At 43.9% G+C, this 20,771-nt stretch overlaps 1 protein-coding gene and 1 non-coding gene across 2 annotated transcripts in view; one reads left to right on the forward strand and one right to left on the reverse strand.

Moving 5' to 3' along the window:
* CDCP1 (CUB domain containing protein 1) overlaps window positions 1–20,771 on the reverse strand; it is a 132,048-nt gene that overhangs the window by 72,990 nt on the left and 38,287 nt on the right. The window contains exon 4 of the mRNA XM_063452104.1: window positions 11,798–12,166. Within this exon, the coding sequence (XP_063308174.1) occupies window positions 11,798–12,166 (369 nt within the window). The remainder of the gene's footprint in view (window positions 1–11,797; window positions 12,167–20,771) is intronic.
* LOC134609562 (U6 spliceosomal RNA) lies at window positions 1,318–1,424 on the forward strand. The gene has a single exon (XR_010090837.1). It is a non-coding gene; the product is annotated as a U6 spliceosomal RNA (small nuclear RNA).

Here is a 20,771-nt window from a genome sequence, read left to right on the forward strand (position 1 = left end):
TTCACAATATGACCATTTGTTTGCAACTCATGCCACCCATTGACATTCATTGAAACTCCACTCTGCATAGCTCACATTTGAAGGGCAATTTCTAAACTGCGACTGTGCCTTCATTGTTAATATCTCAGAGACATACTATACATCAAAATGTAGGTCTGGGTCTTGTGATTCTCACATGATAAGTTACTCCGCCCACTCCAGTTGTAGCCTACTGGTGGAGGCAAGAACACGTCACACAATTTCCCCAGAAATTGTACCTTTTCTACAATATACTGTGTTTATACTGTAACCTATTAAATGTCTGCACCGGCTTTATTTTATTTTTTCCAAATGACACAGACCTAAATTTACCAATAGCATATTTATTTTGTGATTTGTTTTAGGATCAAATCACATGTTAAGTGATGTGTCCATGTTGATACTGGTTAATGACATTATGTCATACTTTATGCACTTTAATTCATATGAAGAAGCATTGTTCCCACTTCTTTCAAGTACTTCTCTGGTGTGAAGGCATACTTCAAGATCACTCAGTTTGTCAGCCTCCTATACTTGCACTTGGATTTGATACCTGTTATGGGAAAATGACGGTATAAGTAGAGATCCATCATTTTAAAGGACATAGGCTGTGCATATATTATTCCTGCCTTCAGATTAACTACGTTTATTGGTTTCTGCATGTGGTTATACATGGGTGGACAGTTGTAGTTGTACTACACCGTACTTCATACACTTGCTTCCAGTGGGAGCCTGTACCCTGCATACACCATAACTACTGTATCAGAGGCCTACATCTGGCCCATTCTCGCAAGGTGCCCCAGGACCTATAATGACACAAATAAGGAGCGCTTTCTTAACATTGCCCCTTACCGCTGTTTGGTACACCACTGATAAGTGATTTGGCCTGCCCTGTCTGCGCCATTTTTACTGGCCTGCTATGTCTGTGCCCCATTGACTGACCTGCTATGTCTGTACCCACTAAGACGGCCTGCTATGTCGGGGCCCATTAAAATGGCCTGCTATGTCGGGGCCCATTAAAATGGCCTGCTATGTCTGTGCCCCATTGATTGGCCTGCTATGTCTGTGCCCCATTGATTGACCCGCTATGTCTGTGCCCTCCTAACGGGCCTGCTCTATCTGTGCCTATTATTGGCCTGATCTATCTGTGAGATGGTTGGGTGTCCAGGCAAGCACTGCTGCCATATTACCCAGGAGGACTCCAGTATACGGACACCTGAGTATGATTGGAGGGGTGAAGACCCTAAACCTCATGCCCGGAGGGGCAAGGTTTTATGACAATTCCCGGGCATGCAACCAGTGCTCGCTTCGGCAGCACATATACTAAAATTGGAACGATACAGAGAAGATTAGCATGGCCCCTTTGCAAGGATGGCACGCAAATTCGTGAAGCGTTCCGTATTTTTTCCGGTATCCATCTTAGATATTGATAGTTATTCCTGCGTCAAGTTTAACCCCCTGCCTATTTCAGGCGTTTACTTGACTTGCTTTTCCGGTCTACTATTTACCTTCCCTCTGAGGTACGTATTTACCTTTATTTTGTATTATTATCGTTTCTTTGTTTTTCGTACCTTCCCTTCTCCTATCGCCTGGCTTGTCGAGAGGCCTGACTTGACCTCCTCCGACCTCCCGGGCTCTCGGAGAACGTCTCCAGCTTTCCTCAGACTACCTACGGTCATCCTGGACCCCGCGCGCACGCACGGGATCCGGGCGGTCCGTTGGTAGATTCCATCATCGTTTCCAGAGGTTCCATTCTCACATCACCCCCTTCTGTTATTAAAGATGGGCACGGACCGAGGTTGTCTACTACTCCGCCTACCACCAGTCTGGTTTATTACCAGTTGATCCCACCCTCAGGTGGGTGATTCGGAGAGAGGTCTCGTGGTCAGAGAGGGACCCCCCCTCAGGACCTCAGTTGTAGGCAGATTTCATTATATGGTGAACCCCCGCAGTTGGTCACCCTGTGTCTGATATGGACTCTAGTTATTCTTATTATAGCCAAATTGACCACCCTAACTCCTCCCACAGTTTTTACACTACATAGACAGTAATATACCGAATGGTTCACGGAATATCGTCGTTCTTGTGGCGAAATTGGTCCCATAGGAATGAATGGCAAAATGTTCAAAGCTAGAGTGGGAGCTGGCAAAAGCTGAAAAATCAGGACATGATTTCTAAACTGCCACCACTCCCTCATTTTCAGGCCCACCTACACAAATCTTATATCAAAACATTCAGCTATCCCTGCTGCCACTAAAAATGTCCACAGCTAAGCCATAGTCCTGATAGTTTTCACAATATGACCATTTGTTTTCAACTCACGCCACCCATTGACATTCATTGAAACTCCACTCTGCAGCTCACATTTGAAGGGCAATTTCTAAACTGCAACTGAGCCTTCATTGTTAATACCTCAGAGACATACTATAAAGCCATACAGTAAAGCTCTTCACTGTATGATGTATAGTTTTTAAAATACGACCGTTTGAAGATGGCAACCGCCAAAATACTCTGACCTGTGCCAGGCTGCAGCAGCAAGTGATGTCATAGACAAAGCCTTTTACACCTGCTAATGTTTTTATAAATGTATGGTTTAATGTAACTGTGCAACAACGTTGCAATTAAATGTGCTATATAAATGAGAACAGTTACTCCGCCCACTCCAGTTGTAGACTACTGGTGGAGGCAAGAACACTTCACACAATTTCCCCAGAAATTGTACCTTTTCTAGTTATTAAGTGTTCTTGCATAGCAAGGCCACTTAAAGGGACACTATAGTCACCTGAACAACTACAGCTTAATGTAGTTGTTCAGGTATGATCTATAGCTCCCTGTAGGCAATCTAATGTAAACACTGTATTTTCAGAGAAAATACAGTGTTTACATTGATTGATAGGAATACTCACTCAGACGGCCACCAGAGGGACTTCCTATCATGCAGGGCCCTCAAAAGGCCCTATACACGTCAGATGTATTCAAATACGTCTGACGTATGCAGGAGAGAGAGAAGGCACTGTGTGCGCGCCTTCTCTCTCCAGCCTGTCAGCAGAGGAGGGGGGCGGGCAAAGACCGCGAGCTGAGCTGTCACTCAGCTCAGCTCGCGGCCGCGCACACCGCGCGCATGCGCGGTAGTGCGCTCAGGACTTCAGAGGGCGGCATGAATGCCGCCCTCTGAAGTATGTGCGCATGTGCAAACAGAGGGGGGAAGACATTATTCATAGTGGCAATAAGGCATATTATATAGAAAAGCTCCCCTCCATTGAGTTGGAGTAACCCTTTATTTTGTTACGTTATGTGTGTGTGCTTGAATGTGTAGAGATGTACATATGTGTGTAGATAATAAATATGCATTCACACAGTAACAGAGTGGTGGCTGGTGACGTTTAAAGATGGTAGGGTGCTGCCCCCCAACTTGATAGGCTCTGCCCACTTAGCTACCATGCACTTAAAATGGCCACTTCTAAAAGCAGAAATTGCCATTGGAGTAGTCATGGAGAAAGTTATCTGTATGTACAGCATTTCTGCTTGAAACGCTGCATATCCAGAGATACTTGCAGTTTGTGCCGTTGGTAGTAACTCCCCTGGCACATGTGACTTAGACAATGCAGTTAATTTAGTTACTGCAATTTTTTTTAATGTTTTTTTTTACCCCTCCCTCAATGGCTTAGAGCACTCACATTACACGGAGTCAGATAGAATGGTCATATCAAATTCTTCTCTAGCAGCATTTGGTTGGACGATGAGAGGGCAATGGTGACATCACCCAACAAATTGAATCCAATGAGAGGAGCTTCAACTGAAGCTGGAATCTAAGTTATTCCTTTATTTTAAAAGTTTATATAGTTGGGGTTTAGTGAAAATTGCCTAATATGCCATTCTAAAGTAAAATCCATAAAAAAACAACAACAAAAAAAACAACTAATTCTAAAAAGGGTTTAATTAACCCTTTAACTCCTGACCCAATGATATGTCATGCTCCATTCAAAATAATAAGCATAATCAACTGCCTATCAGCAGCCATCAATAAAAGGGAAGGACGTGAGTCCTGCAGGTTTGTTTTTTTCCCAAAAACAAACTTATCATTTAAAGGACCACTATAGGCACCCAAACCACTTCAGCTCAATTAAGTGGTCTGGGTGCCAGGTCCATCTAGTGTTAACCCTGCAGCTGTAAACATAGAAGTTTCAGAGAAACTGCTATGTTTACACTAGGGTTAATCCAGCCTCTAGTGGCTGTCTCACTGACAGCTGCTAGAGGCACTTCCGCGCTTCTCACTGTGAAAAAACAGTAATTTTACTTACCGTAAATTCCTTTTTTCTTAGTATAGTGGCAGTACTTACAAGTGGGATGTTCCTTAGGATTCTGGACAAGAAGCTCCCCCTTCTTTAGAATTTAAATGCTGTGCTCCGCCTGCTGCCTCCATATAAGCTGTAACTCAGAGACACTCACCAGTAATACAAAAGAACCAAAACGGAGACCGAATGATGCATAGAATTTAATCTATTTGAAAGCGGAGGGAAAGCCAGTACTGCCACTATACTAAGAAAAAAGGAATTTACGGTAAGTAAAATTACTGTTTTTCCCTTCGTATAGTGGCAGTACTTACAAGTGGGATATAGCAAGACCCCTGCAAACAACAAAGGGTGGGAACTCAGCAGGCCACAGCTTGTAGCACCTTACGCCCAAAGCAGCTTCAGATGATGAGAATACGTCCAGCCTACAATGCTTGATAAAAGTATGTAAGGAAGACCAAGCAGCAGCTTTGCAGATGTCTTCAGGTGAGGCGGCTGCTCTTTCAGCCCAGGAGGTCGTCATAGCTCTAGAGGCACGAGCCTTTAAAGGGAAACTAAGGGGAATCCCTTTGGATTGATAAGCCAACCTGATTGTATACGTTAGCCATCAGGCCAAAGAGGGTCCTGAGACAGCACAACCCCTGTTCGCGCCATGAAAGAATACACATAGATCTAAGGATCTAATCCCTGAGTCATCTGAAGACAGATTTTCAGGGATCTTCTAACATCTAGGAGATGTCACATTCTTTCCAGATCCGACGTAGGAAAATGATAAAACCCCGGTAGGACAATAGGTTGGTAATTGCAGCACCAGAAAAAACCTTAGGCAAAAAAGAAGGCTTGGTGTGCAGGACCACCCAGTCGCGATGAAAAAGGTGAATTCCGGAGAGAAAGAGAGAGCTCGGATCACACCTACTCAACTAGCAGAGGCGATAGGCACCCGGAAAACCATCTTGAAGGTAAGAAACTTGATAGGAACCTCCAGTAAATGTTCAAATGGTGGTTCACAAAGGGCTCGAAGCACCAGACAGATCCCAAGTAGGGAAAGGTACTACTTAGGAGGCCTCTTAAGCCTTATGGACTTAAGAAATCTTAGAAAAAGCAGGTTTGAGGCAAAGCCACGAACCAGGAAGTGATTTAGAGCTGAAATCTGGCCTCTGAGCGTAAAACTCCCAGGCCGGCTTCAAACCCATCTTGCAAAAAAGAAAGACTTTCCGGGATAGAGGCTTTGGCCGGATCCAACCTCGAAGTGAACACCAGGTTCTGAACTTCATCCAAACTCTGAAATAGATTTACGAAGTGGACCAGCGGACAGAAGACAGCAACACATCACATAAAGGTCAGAGAGACCATGGCCTTGAAGGATCACCCTTGCAGCAACCATGCAGTCAGGTGAAAAATATCCAGAGTTTCCACGGGGAGAGTCACATTCTCCAATATTTGAGAAGAGACTGGAGATGCCAACGTGAGATTGTCAAGTTTTCCACTTCCGAAAACCAACTCCTGTTCGGCCAGAAGGGCAGGACTGCCAATTACTTGCCTTCTTCATCTTACTTATGAACAATCCGTGGTATAAGAGCGACAGGAGGGAGAACATAAGCCATGTCGAAGGTCCAAGGTATCGATAGACCGTCTAGGACAACTGGGTACTCTCCTGAATGGAGAGAAGCAAAACATTGAACTTTCCTGTATCTCCTTGTGGCAAACAGGTCCATCTCCGGCCTGCCGAAGCGTGAACCCAGCGCCAAAAAATTTAGCTTGACAGTGCCCAGTCTGCCTGAGACCAAAGTCTACGGCTGAGGCCGTCTGAACTAATTTTAGAGACCCTCTGACCTGGGTAGCTGATATAGCGAGAAGATTCGCTTGAGCCCAAGACATATGAGGTAGCAGAGCTCTTGAAGAGCTTTTACCTTCGTGCCACCCTGGCGAAAAAAACCACTGTAGTGGCGTCGTCCGACTGAATCCTCATTGCCTGATTTGTGATGGCTGAACGGAAGGAAACCAGTGCCTTCCAAACCGCATTAATCCCTGAAACTTCAGGAAGCGCCTGACTCCACTCTGTTCCAAGACCCTGACGGAACTGAGAAGCTAGATGGGCGCCCCAACCCATCTGGGAGGCATATGTGGATATCATAAACCATTGTTTCTGAGCAAACGATAGGCCCTTTGGGATTTTGCTTCTGTGCTTCCACCAGTTCAGGAGTCCTTTCACCCTTTTGGATAGGTGGAAGGGAGAGTCTAGATCTCCCTGTTTTCGTGTCCATTGGGAAAGGATGTCCCATTGCAATGGTTTTGCTTCTGCCTTTGCCCAAGCCACTGCTGGGATTGCAGAAGCGAGGAGGCCTAGAACCTCATAGCATCTCTGATTGAACTTAGGTTTTTATGCAGCTTTGATACGGCTTTTAAAATCCTCAATTGTTTCACTAATGGTAGAAAAAGAGAGAGGGACTGTGAATTTCCTCTAAGACCCAAGAACTCTAGACTTCGTGACGCCGTCAGCTTGGATTTTTCCAGGTTCAGGATCCAACCGTGATCTCTTAAAACCTTCATTGTAATCGTGAGATGAAGATTTAGCAGTTGTCTTTATTGGGCCTTCAGGAACCAAACGTCCAGGTATGGAACAATCGAGATACCTTTCAGACGTAAAACCACTGCTATGGATGCCAGGATTTCCGTAAAAGCTCGAAGAGCTGAGGACAGGCCAAAGGGAAGAGTTTAAATGTAAATGGAGAATCCTTCGCTTTCTTGAAACAAGAATGCTTGGGCACTTCCGGATTTGAACCCGGGACCTCTCGCACCTGAAGCGAGAATCATACCACTAGACCAACAAGCCAGTGTTGCTAGAACCGCAAACCTGAGAAACTTCCGGGAAGATTCTGAAACCGGTACATGGAGATAAGCATATTTAAACCAACTCTGCCATGTAATCTCCCTTTGTAAAATGTGTGTCAAAAGACAAAATACGTTCCATACGGAACTTCTGTCATGGTAAGCAGGTGTTTACTAGTTTCCATCTGGTTTTTGAACCAGAAAAAAAAAGGCGTGAGTAAACTCCCTGAAATACCCAACGTTTGGGTACCTCTCTACCACATTTCTTAAAGAAGAAGAGAATTTGTTTACTCTTGATGGATAGCTTGACAGTAGGAAGGATGGACGTGGTTTCGATGAAACTTTATTCTAACCTTCTGAAATGGTTCTTGTAATCCACCTATGAAGCACTCTTTCCTAGTCTTGGGTGAAGAACCGAAGGCGTCCTCCCATTCTTATGGCGTCAAAACTTCCTCTTTTGTCATGCCTGTTGGATTCCTGTCAAGACCACTGGCTGTTTATTTGAGGTACATAGTTGGTCTCCCATACAAGTACTAACCAGGCCCGAGTCTGGATGGCTTCTGAGATCTGACGAGATCAGGGATTTTCAGGCTGGTATGGCCATAGGCCATCATGCTTTTGAAACCTGCAAAACCGCCCTGGTAACGAAAGGACCTCTGACCCTTGTACTGAAAACTTTAATATCCCTGGGTTCTTGAATCCAGAGGCAGGGCTTTCTTCGTATCAGACATCTGTCTAACAATGTCTTCCAAAGGAGTGCCAAAAAAAATAAAATTTTTTGTTCCTTTCAAAGGGTAATTCACATAAGGATGCCTAAGACGCAGAGTCAGCTGTCCATGTTCGTAGCCAAAGAGCTCTTCTGGCTACTGACGACAAACCCATAATCCTCGCTGATAAACAAAGAAAACTCATCTTTCAGTAGGAACAAGAGATGGGAAGGATCTGTATCAGATTTCCCATAATGGAATCTTCCAGGGCTAGTAGCCAAACGCTCTGAGCTCTGAGAACCGCTGAACCTGCAAATTCAGCTCTGCACTGGAATATTCTACTACACGAAGTTTCGGCCCGTTCGTCCATTGGGTCTTTAAGCCCTGAGACTTCGCCAATGGGTATAGTGGTTTTCTTTGATAGCTGGTCAATCTGAACATCCACTTAGGAAGATCTTCCCATTTTTCTCCAGACTGTAGCTTGACTTGAACGTACGTCTTTCAAGATTCTTTCATTCTCTATAGTTAAACCTCACCTTAAATCACCTAAGATCCGTGTAGGAGGGCAGGTGACACGGAGAACCAGAACTGTACACCCACCCTTGGGGTCAGGAAGGTCCTGCACAGCCATGTATCCAAATTTTAAATTTGGCGCCAAACACCGTTTCGCGCATGCTCAGTAGCGTGATTCTGTGTTTGGTGGAACGCAAAGCCTCCCGGGCGTGCGTTCCACCGCTGTGCGCATGCGTAATGAGCAATGAAGGAGAACCGCCTGGGAACTCCGTCAGAAAAAAACACAAAAGACAGTACCCGGTCACGTTCCGTAACGCGAACCCGGAAGTACTGTTGCCGCTCAGTTCCCGCCCGGGAAACTATCGGGCACTCACCTCCCGGTCAGCAACCTGTGCTGAACGCACCAAATCTCCACCTGTGGGGGAACCTGTCCGTCCCGTTGCCGGGACAAGAAGAACTGGTGAGTGTCTCTGAGTTACAGCTTATATGGAGGCAGCAGGCGGAGCACAGCATTTAAATTCTAAAGAAGGGGGAGCTTCTTGTCCAGAATCCTAAGGAACATCCCACTTGTAAGTACTGCCACTATACGAAGGGAAAAAATGGACTGTTTGAATGCGCATTCGGCGCTGACGTCGGCAGAGGGAGGAGAGTTCCCCAGCGCCGAGGGAGCCCAACGCTGGAGAAAGGTAAGTGTTTAACCCCTGGGACCCTGAGGGTGAGGGGGACCTAAAGACCCTTTAGTGTCAGGAAAAAGAGTTTAACAAAAACTAGGGGGGTGGGAGGATGTTGCTGACCCACCTGCACCTATGAATCAGCCTCTACCGCACTAACCCATACATAAACATTTTCTACTCACAAAACTTCAACATTGTTCACAGCAAAGTCACAATTCCGTAATGCAAGAGAAGGTGATAAAAGATGAGGGGAGGAGAGACTGATGGAAAGAGTGCACAAATGCAAAATACTATATACATATTCCACTGCCAGTACCCATCTGTCTACATGGGCATTGCAACATATACACTTCTGAGAAAGAAGTTTCCTTTAATTTGGAGAAACCCAGGTAAATTATTACTACTTTGCCTATTTTTATGTAGCCCCAATTAAGAACAACCATCTAGAAACATTAGACATAGGGAATAACAATACCTGGTCTTGTCCAAAACCAAAAACATTTCTTGGGAATAAGACTGATGAAATAGGAACAAATACAAATATGGATGTATAAAATATTATTACTAAAACCTGGGGAAAAAGTTGGCTAGATTTCTCATATTCAAGGAGTAGAAATGTTGTGGTTAGTAGAATAATGTGTAAGACTCATGTGTACCATAGCAATTCATAAAAATTAAGTTCTGGTACCAGTAGGTTCCTGGCAGGCCCGGACTGGCCATCGTGGGGCCGAGGCTGGCAGGGGAGATCACAGGATCTCCCCTGCCAGCCCCAGCAGGGCCAGCGCTACCCGAGCGCCGGCCCTGCTATGTGTCTCCATGGGCCGGTGGGGAGATCAAAGATCTCCCTCATCGGCCCACAGGCACTGTAACATGCGGCCGCCGGCAGTGGGGTGTGAGGGAGGCAGCAGAGAGGACCGGCGGAGCTCTAGCTCCGCCGGGTCCTCTCGCGAGGTCTGAGCGTTGCCGCGGTTACCGCGGCAACGCTCAGATCTCGCGAGAGTGAACTCTAGCTGGCAGGTTAGAGTTCACTCTCACCACTGGACCACCAGGGAATCAAGCATGATCCACCTCCCAGGCAGAACGGCTCCTCGCAGGCAGAATGGCTCCCCCCTCCCAGGCTAAAGGTAAGAAGTTATGGGGGGATAACGTTTGTTTTTTTAAATTATTAATAAAAAAAATATTTAAATTTAAATAAAAAAAAAAAATCACACTAACAGCCCCCTCACACACACACATCACCCCCTCACACACACACATCACCCCCAGACACACACACCCAGCACCCCCAGACACACACACCCAGCACCCCCAGACACACACAGCACCCAAACACTCACAGCGCACCCGGACACACAGTACACCCAGACACACAGTACACCCAGACACACAGTACACCCAGACACACAGTACACCCAGACACACAGTACACCCAGACACACAGCACACCCAGACACACAGCACACATCACCTTCAGACACACACAGCACCCTCAGATAGACCGCACCCTCGCTCACACATTATATATATATATATATATATATATATATATATATATATATATATATATATATATATATATATATATATATATATATATATGGGTGTAGAGACAATCGCACTCCTGGGACTTGGTTGAAGTAGTAAAGTTTAGCTTTTATTTATTCCATATAAAATATCAACGTTTCAGCTCCAACATGGAGCTTTCATCAGGACAGGTAAAATAACCCTCAGTGAGTTAACAGACAAAGAAAATTAGAAACCTAGAATGTGACGGCAGATAAAATCTCCCTCACACACAGCACCCCTCTTACATACACACACACTGCGCCCCTCACACATACAATACGTCCAAATATATATATATATATATATATACACACACACACACACACACACACACTACAGCACCCCTCACACTGCACCACTACACACATTACGCTCCAGATACACGCTAGATCCCTTACCCTATATGCACTCTTAATCCTCTATACACACACACACACACTAGATCTCCTACACACCCTCTCTACAACCCCTACACACACTACGTCACCTATACACACACACACTACAGCCTGTAAGCACACACTCGCTACATCCCCTATAACACTATGCCCCATATACACACACTCTACAGCCCCTTGCCACACATATTACACCACAAACACAAATGAAATTGACATATTTACACAATACCACACCACACTCTACACACACGCAATCCCACAAGCAGGCTCCAAACACATGCACCATACACTTTCCTGGCCCTTTTGTCCTCTGGTATCCCACTTGTGGAGACACCAGAGACAATTTAAAAGCAAACACAGCGCAAGCAGGTTATTAAATTTGCTTGCGCTGCGCAGAACAAGTACAGGGCCTTTTTCTAATGCCAGAGCTATTCAGCAGGGCTCTGCGCATTGAACCAACATGCTCACTTTGAGAGGGGGCGTGCTTGTCATTAGTGATGACAAAACACACCCTCTCTGGCCCCGCCCCTTTCTTAGGGGGCCGCTCTGATTGAAAAATGCCCGGGCCTAATTTTTTTCCCAGTCCGGCCCTGGTTCCTGGTGCTGGCTTACTTTCAGAGGTTAAACAATTAACAAAAGGTTTTACCCCCAAAGTCTTCAGTCCAGCGCTGATAAACTCTGCTCCAAACTTTTGTTTCAGTCTGAGGCTTCCGGTATATAGGAGTAAGCATGTGTAAGGCTTGATTGATTGATATGAATACAAATTACAAGCCAAATAAATAATAGAAATTACCTACTTGCAATATTTGTTGCCTTCTGCACTGTTATATTGAAGACTAAAGTAAGTGCTTTTGGATTCTGACTTTCCAATTCACAGTTTTCCAAAGACAAATTGAAGTTGCCACCAATGTTGCCCGGCTGTAAGGAATCGAACTGGAAAACCTCTGGATTATTGTTGTACAAGGGAAGATCATATTCTACTCGCTGCTCTTTCATATAACAGTTAGGTAATGTATAATTTATAAATTCGACACTGGCTCTGTGATTTTGAGGAATGATGAACTGCCAGGTCATGAGTTCATTGTTTGGAAATCCCTGTGGATAATTTGCAGACATCATTGTTGTAGTTGATTCGGTTTCAAATATGGATTCGATAATGCACAATCCTGTAGAAACAAAGGCAGAAGTTGATGAAATGTAGCAGGCAAACCATAGATTGATTAAAAAAAATAAAAAAAATAAACACACAATTTCATAAATGAAAGGATTATGCAAATGGTTTAGCTATCCAATACCCTTCATTCACAGACAAAAAGGTGAGTAGACATTGCTGCAAATTAGAAACATGATATACATCTACATAAAAGATAAGACTTCACATAAGATGAGTCAAACCTTATCTCCGTGTATACATACATTAAATGAACACTACCTTTTAAAAATATACTTTTATTTTAGCTTGAGGGACCCCTCCTTAGTTTTTTTTTTTTTTAACAACCCCCACTCCCCCTGTAATCTAGTGATGGGACTGTCTCAGAGATCATCAGTCATTATGATCTCTGTCTAATCCAATGCTTGAGGGCATGCATTACAATCACCACACACTCAACTCTTTCAATTCAATAGTTTACAGAGAATCAGGAGTTGCAAACTTGACAGCTGTCAGACAGCCACTAGAGGCGTGGTTTGGAAAAAAATAAATCAAAATCAAAATCAACATTGCAATTTAACTAGAATGACAATGTTCTTCATTGCCAGAGAAAAGGGGCAGCATCTGTACACCAAAACTACTTTAAAAAGGCTCTGAGACGTGGTAGTCTCCATGGATATTTTCTCGCAATAAGTGAGACATGCCTTATTCTCACAGCCGTTGCCAGCAACGGCTGGGAAAGTGGCAAAACTATGGGCGGTAGCTTCACCTTTTGACAAGTTTCGTCAAAACAGAGATTTATCATAATACCAAGTAACTCATACTTTGAGTAACTTGCCTACTTGGCTGATGGCCTTCTCCGGTCAGCTGCCCATACCTGTACAGCTAACTCACACTTACAAAACTTTCCTCATTAGGCTTCCCCCTAGTTCGAAGCAAGGTCTAGTTACCAGTGGGGTACCTCAGGGATGTGCTTGGACCCATTTTCTTTAATATTTTTATTGTGATATTGCAGAAGGTCTTGATGGTAAGGTATGTCTTTTTGCTGAGGATACTAAAAGTTGATGGAGGGATAAGCCAAATGGCAAATGATTTAGGTAAATTAGAAAAATAGTCAAAACTGTGGCAAATGACATTAAATGTGGATAAGTGTAAGATAATGCATTTTGGGCATAAAAACCCAAGGGCAGAGTATAGAATACTTGATATCCTACACTCTCAACATCTGAGGAAAGGGATTTAGGAGTAATTATTTCAGATGACTTGGATAGGCAGACAACGTAATAGAGCAGCAGGAAATGCTAGCAGAATGCTTGATTGTATAGGGAGAGGTATTAGCAATAGAAAGAGAGAAGTGTTCATGCTATTGTACAGAACACTGGTGAGACCTCACTTGGAGTATTGTATGCAGCATCAGGGCCGCCATCAGAAATTGTCGGACCCCTAACACAGCTCAAGGTCTGGGCCCCCGGGTGCCTGCCTCCAAATCCCGCCCACAGGACTACACACATACAGACACAAAAGGACACAGACACACACACAGAAAGATACACACATACTAACAGACACAAATACTGAAACAGACATGCACACAGACACAGATACACACACATACTGACATACATACAAACTAACATACAGACATGCAAACAGACATACACACACACACACACATTATATATATATATATATATACATATATACATACACACACACACACACTGATACATACAGACATACTGACACACATACATACACACATGCATGCATACTGATATATATATACATACACACATACGAATAGATATATACATACATACTGACACACAATACAGACATACACACATATATACATACTGACATACACACATACAGACATACACATACATACAGACATACTGACATACATACAGACATACATACACAGGCATTCAGATATATAGATATATATATACATACATACATACATACATACATGCAGACACATACATACACACACACACACCTCATTTATCAGCCACCCTCCTCTTACCTTTAAGTTGCAGGAGGGTGGCTGGGGATGATGGGAGCAGATGCCTCTGGTGTCCTCTCCTCTCCTCTCCTCTCGTCTGCTCTCCCTCTCCCCGCGTGGAGTAAGCTGGGAGGAAGTGACCGGCCATCACTTCCTCCCAGCAGCACTTGCGGTGTAGCCGCAAATTTTTTAAAAGGGGCCCGGTCGCGCAATTACACGGCCGCAGCGCTGACTGGGCCCCTGAAGATATAGGGCCCAACAGGTGGCCCTAAATGCTTGGGCCACCTGATGGGCCTCGGTGCAGATGCACCTGCGGCAGTTTCGCCGCTCCACGTGGGGATGGGCGGCCGGGCCCGTGACAACCATCATGGTTGTCACCCCCTGATGGCGGCCCTGCGCAGCATTGGAGACTGTATCTCCAGAAGGATATTGATATTTTAGAGAGAGTTCAGAGAAGGGCTACTAAACTGGTTCATGGATTGCAGGATAAAAAAAAAAGGTTAAAAAGAACCTAACATGTATAGTCAGGATACTTGCAGAGGTCGGGGAACACAGAATGGGACACAACGATAAGGGAAAGCCAGAAGTCAGGGATACCAGAATACAGGTAAGTCAAACGAAGCCAAAGTCAAATACCAGAAATAAAACAAACACTCAGGAACTCACTCCTGGGAAACCCCGACAGGGCAATGAGGAAAAGTAGATTTGCATTTAAATAAGTGCTTTATAGTTCTGATTGGCCGAAAAAGGCCTTTGATCCCAAAATGTGCGCGTCTCCCTTGTGACATCACGCGCCAACATCAACGTAGGCGGACGTGGGGGTATAATTTGGCATGGATCCGCAGCGGCCGACGTCCATCAACATGTTGAAAGAGTCAGTTATACAGACGCACGGCCGTTGGGCGCAAATACCGCAAGGTGAGGAGGAATTACATTAACACCGTATAGGAGGAGAATATTTTTTAAAGAAGAAAAACTACCACAACAAGAGGACATAAAGAGAAAGCAAAAAAAACAAAAAAAAAAAGGTAGCGCCAATAATTAAAATTAATATAAAAGTATATACTAGAAGGTAAAAAAATTGTAATAATAATAAATAATAATAAAAAGTCCACATTAAAAAGTTAAACTAAAAATGAAAACGTACTGTAATTGAATACCACTGGTATGAGAACAGCCGAATCTTAAAAGGGATAGATGACTTTTATGGGGTTCTGGTTCACGTGTGGCTCGAAATACAAGCGTACGTATGTAGAGAGAACAAAAATAAAATCCAATGGTACAGTATATTCCAAATTTTAAGAACTGTGTACATAATAAATAGGTCCTACTCACATTTACCGGAGCGGAGGCCAGCTCTGGTATAGATAGCGTAGAGTGGTATTATCCCCACTTCTAGGTTATATAGGTAGGTGGAATTCTTTAGGTTCTTTCAGCGTGGTGTCGTTGATGGAGCCCAAGGTGGTATAAAACAGATAAAAAATTTTTTTTTTTAAAAATAGTGCTCTCTGTAGGTCTTCCTTTTATCTGTTTTATACCACCTTGGGCTCCATCAATGACAATGGACTGGAAGCATACCAGGAAGCCATAAGATCCCAATAAAAAAACAACACAAAAAAAAAAACAACCACTGACAGGTACAACTAATAAAAAAAAAAAAAAGAAAAAAAAAAAAAACCATTTTCAAAACTAAAATAGAAAAATCCCAAATGATTAACAAGAACATTTAAAGTAATCTCTTAGAGTCCTCATGCAAACCATATTGTCGATACAATGGACAATACAGTTTAAAAAAAAAATTTAAAAAATTGTTGATTAATGGAATGGTGATTTATAAAACATTATTAATCTTTAAATCCTCTGAAAGAGATGTGAACTTTAAGATCTTATTATATAATGATATATATAAAAAAATTTAAAAATATATTTTTTTCAATTGTCAGTGACACATTAGCAAGGAAGCCCTGAATACTCTACCTATGACAGATTAAAGGTTACATAACATGCAGGTCTGGAAACAATTGATTCATTCGTTCACAAGTCAACATTTTTCAAGCACAAGAAAACAACACTAAACAAAAACATACCGGTAGTTAATTATAGGTTTCTGTCTGAAGAAATATGACAAATGTATTTACCAATGTCAACAAGGTGATTTATCCTACGTAATTAGCAATTGCATTGTCACGGTGCTAATGGGCCAGTTTGAGATCTTTGTTCTATTTACTTGCAAATACTATTATTTGATAAAGCATTGGACATCCTCAATGGGGTAGATTCCCTTAGTTTTAAACTAATTATGGATAAGAATACAATAAGACTGTGAGGGGGAGTGAAATTAAATACAAAGCATAAAAAGAGTTTTATAGAACATTGATAGACAGACATTCACATGAGCAGACTGAGACATACTGAAGATATTACAAAAGGGGAATAGGCCATATGGAATAATACATTACCACTTTATTGTAAATTTATAAAGCACAACAGTAGTGCAAGCTCCTTTCAAGTGAATTAGTCATGACAGGTTAAAGGAATACTCCAAGCACCATAAACTAGAGTACCCTGGCACCCCCGTTGTAATGAGACAAGCCATTTTAGAATGATTAGACTTACTACGTGGGGTCCGCTGGGTGTCTATCTCTGCCTGCTCACAGAAGCCATGTGAGCTGGAAGCTTATTGGCTGAAACTGGCAGCTGACTGCTCTCAACCAATGAGCTTGAGCCAAGACCTGCACTGTGAGGTTTCCAGGCTGGTGCTGGAGCCAAGGAAGGTAGAGAATCCAAATAAGAAGTCCAACCATTCCAAAATGGTGTGGAGAGGTCATAACATCTTCTTAGACAACGAATATATAATCTATCATAGTAATAAATTATATAGATTTTTGCTTAGGGAGATGTTAAATAAATACCTCCTCCCCAGTGCTGCCTGCATCCATATGAAACAATGTTAATGAGGGTTTATACTAGTGTTAAATTACCACCCATCATGTATGCCCCTCTGGAGTTTTCACAAGGAGGCCAAGTAAGCTACAATCACCCTGACATACTGACTTCATTGCCAGCACATTGGCATCTGAATGGAGGGATATTGATCACTTTTCAGAGTAATATCTGTTCTCCTGCTCTTCCTAGTCAAACCATCCTGTTAACATAATCTACACCAAGGAATAAAACTATTTGAAATAAGTTTTTCTAAAACTGTAGGACATGACTTGAATGTTATCTGCATCTCAACAGGTAAACTTGGACATTAAACAATTCCCATAGAGATTGTATAAAGAGTTTAGCTTTTTAAATCCAATTTGCCTTTCAAATAAGCGTTCACTTTTATATTATGTCAAGGAAAAAATCTGATATCAAGATGTAGTTAGAACCTCTGTTCCCATGGAAATATCTCCATCTAAAAAGTTAGTTAGTGTGTATGTGGATTGTGGATTACAATATTGATACAAAACAAAACAAAACATGTGTGTGCTCATGCAACTGCCTTCAACGGTGTGTGTGTGTGTGTGACTGTCTGCCTAAAACTGTGTGTGTGTGTGGCTACCTGTGGCGGTGTGTGTATGTACTAACTGCCAGCAACGGAACTTGACTGTCTAATTGGGCCGGTAGGTAACCAACTGTGTGCCTGTATGTGAGTATGTGTCTTGGACTGTGTGCATGTGGCTGTATTTGACAGTATATGTGTGTGTCTGACTTATGCAAAAATACCCACATGCATTCATATGGCCCTACATGCACTTTTTTGAAATCGTAATGAAATACCCATCACAAATATCACATATAGCACACATCACACACAGTAAACCCCATTGTAAAGCGCTGCGGAATTTGATGGCGCTATATAAATAATAACATAATAACACACATTACATCCTATGATGGCTAGCTTTATTACAGAAATACTTAGTCATACAAAATACACATTACTCTGTTTTATAGTTAGGAAACTCTGTGATATGCGATTAGACGAATTACTTGGAATTGTATTGTTGTGGGGCTCTTTGCCATATTTATCCACTGCACATTACTTTGCGTTTTATTGTTGTAGAGCTCTGTAACATACTCACATTACTGTGAGTTTTTTTGTAGTGAAGGTCTGTAAAACATAAGGGCCTCTTTTGCAGTGGAGCTCAGTGGTAAATAGATAAAAACTGTGCATTACTGTGTGTTTTTATATCAAGGAGGTCCAGGTAAATATGGAAAATCCAGAGCTCCAAAGCATAACTACATAGTATTATGTGACAGCAGCATATGATACTTAGTGTAACAGAGTTATAGGCGCTCACTACAGGGCCGGACTGGCCCACCGGGATACCGGGAAATTTACCGGTGGGCCGTCGGCACCTGGGGCCGGGGTGACCTGCGGCCGCAGGGAGAACTTGAAAGGCGGCCGCAGGGGAAGCTCTTCATGAGGCCGGGAGCAGGTTCTTCTGGGGGAGCAGGCTGTTCTGTCTCTGCTCCCCCTCACTCGCGCGCTAGAAAGAGACCGGGGCCGGAATATGACGTCATATTCCGGCTCCGGTCTCATTAAGCTGCGCACGAGGGAGGGGGAGCAGAGACAGAACAGCCTGCTCCCCCAGAAGAACCTGCTCCCGGCCTCATGAAGAGCTTCCCCTGCGGCCGCCTTTCAAGTTCTCCCTGCGGCCGCCAGCACAGCTACCAGTCTGCCCACCCACAGGTACTAAAAAATATGTATGTCAGTGGGAGTGTGTGTGTGTGTGTGTGTCTGTCATGGTGTGTGTGTGTGTGTCTGTCATGGTGTGTGTGTGTGTGTCTGTCATGGTGTGTGTGTGTGTGTCTGTCATGGTGTGTGTGTGTGTGTGTGTCTGTGTCATGGTGTGTGTGTGTGTGTGTGTGTGTGTGTGTCTGTCATGGTGTGTGTGTGTCTGTGTCATGGTGTGTGTGTGTGTGTGTCTGTCATGGTGTGTGTGTGTGTGTGTCTGTCATGGTGTGTGTGTGTGTGTGTCTGTCATGGTGTGTGTGTGTGTGTGTCTGTCATGGTGTGTGTGTGTGTGTGTGTCTGTCATGGTGTGTGTGTGTGTGTGTGTCTGTCATGGTGTGTGTGTCTGTGTGTGTCTGTCATGGTGTGTCTGTGTGTGTCTGTCATGGTGTGTCTGTGTGTGTCTGTGTCATGCAGTGTGTGTCTGTCATGGTGTGTCTGTGTGTGTCTGTGTCATGCAGTGTGTGTCTGTGTCATGCAGTGTGTGTCTGTGTCATGCAGTGTGTGTCTGTGTCATGCAGTGTGTGTCTGTGTCATGCAGTGTGTGTCTGTGTCATGCAGTGTGTGTCTGTGTCATGCAGTGTGTGTCTGTGTCATGCAGTGTGTGTCTGTGTCATGCAGTGTGTGTCTGTGTCATGCAGTGTGTGTCTGTGTCATGCAGTGTGTGTCTGTGTCATGCAGTGTGTGTCTGTGTCATGCAGTGTGTGTCTGTGTCATGCAGTGTGTGTCTGTGTCATGCAGTGTGTGTCTGTGTCATGCAGTGTGTGTCTGTGTCATGCAGTGTGTCTGTGTCATGCTGTGTGTCTGTCTGTGTCATGCTGTGTGTGTGTGTGTGTGTGTGTGTGTTACGCTGTGTGTGTCTGTCTGTCTGTGTCATGCTTCATGCTGTGTGTGTGTCTGCGTCATGCTGTGTGTGTGTCTGTATCATGCTGTGTGTCTGTGTCATGCTGTGTGTCTGTGTCATGCTGTGTGTCTGTGTCATGCTGTGTGTCTGTCTGTGTCATGCTGTGTGTCTGTCTGTGTCATGCTGTGTGTCTGTCTGTGTCATGCTGTGTGTCTGTCTGTGTCATGCTGTGTGTCTGGCTGTGTCATGCTGTGTGTCTGGCTGTGTCATGCTGTGTATCTGTCTGTGTCATGATGTGTGTGTGTGTATGTCTGTGTCATGCTGTGTCTGTATCATGGTGTGTGTGTCTGTCATGGTGTGTGTGTCTGTCATGGTGTGTGTGTCTGTCATGGTGTGTGTGTGTCATGCAGTGTGTCTGTGTCATGCTGTGTGTGTGTGTCTGTCTGTGTCATGCTGTGTGTCTGTCTGTGTCATGCTGTGTGTCTGTCTGTGTCATGCTGTGTCTGTCTGTGTCATGCTGTGTATCTGTCTGTGTCATGATGTGTGTGTGTGTCTGTATCATGCTGTGTGTGTGTGTCTGTATCATGCTGTGTGTATGTCTGTGTCATGCTGTGTCTGTATCATGGTGTGTGTGTGTCTGTCATGGTGTGTGTGTGTCTGTCATGGTGTGTGTGTGTCTGTCATGGTGTGTGTGTGTCTGTCATGGTGTGTGTGTGTCTGTCATGGTGTGTGTGTGTCTGTCATGGTGTGTGTGTGTCTGTCATGGTGTGTGTGTGTCTGTCATGGTGTGTGTGTGTCTGTCTGTGTCATGCGGTGTGTCTGTGTCATGCAGTGTGTCTGTGTCATGCAGTGTGTCTGTGTCATGCAGTGTGTCTGTGTCATGCAGTGTGTCTGTGTCATGCAGTGTGTCTGTGTCATGCAGTGTGTCTGTGTCATGCAGTGTGTCTGTGTCATGCAGTGTGTCTGTGTCATGCAGTGTGTCTGTGTCATGCAGTGTGTCTGTGTCATGCAGTGTGTCTGTGTCATGCAGTGTGTCTGTG

Source organism: Pelobates fuscus, chromosome 4 (assembly GCF_036172605.1).
Source record: "Pelobates fuscus isolate aPelFus1 chromosome 4, aPelFus1.pri, whole genome shotgun sequence".
Classification (NCBI taxonomy): domain Eukaryota; kingdom Metazoa; phylum Chordata; class Amphibia; order Anura; family Pelobatidae; genus Pelobates; species Pelobates fuscus.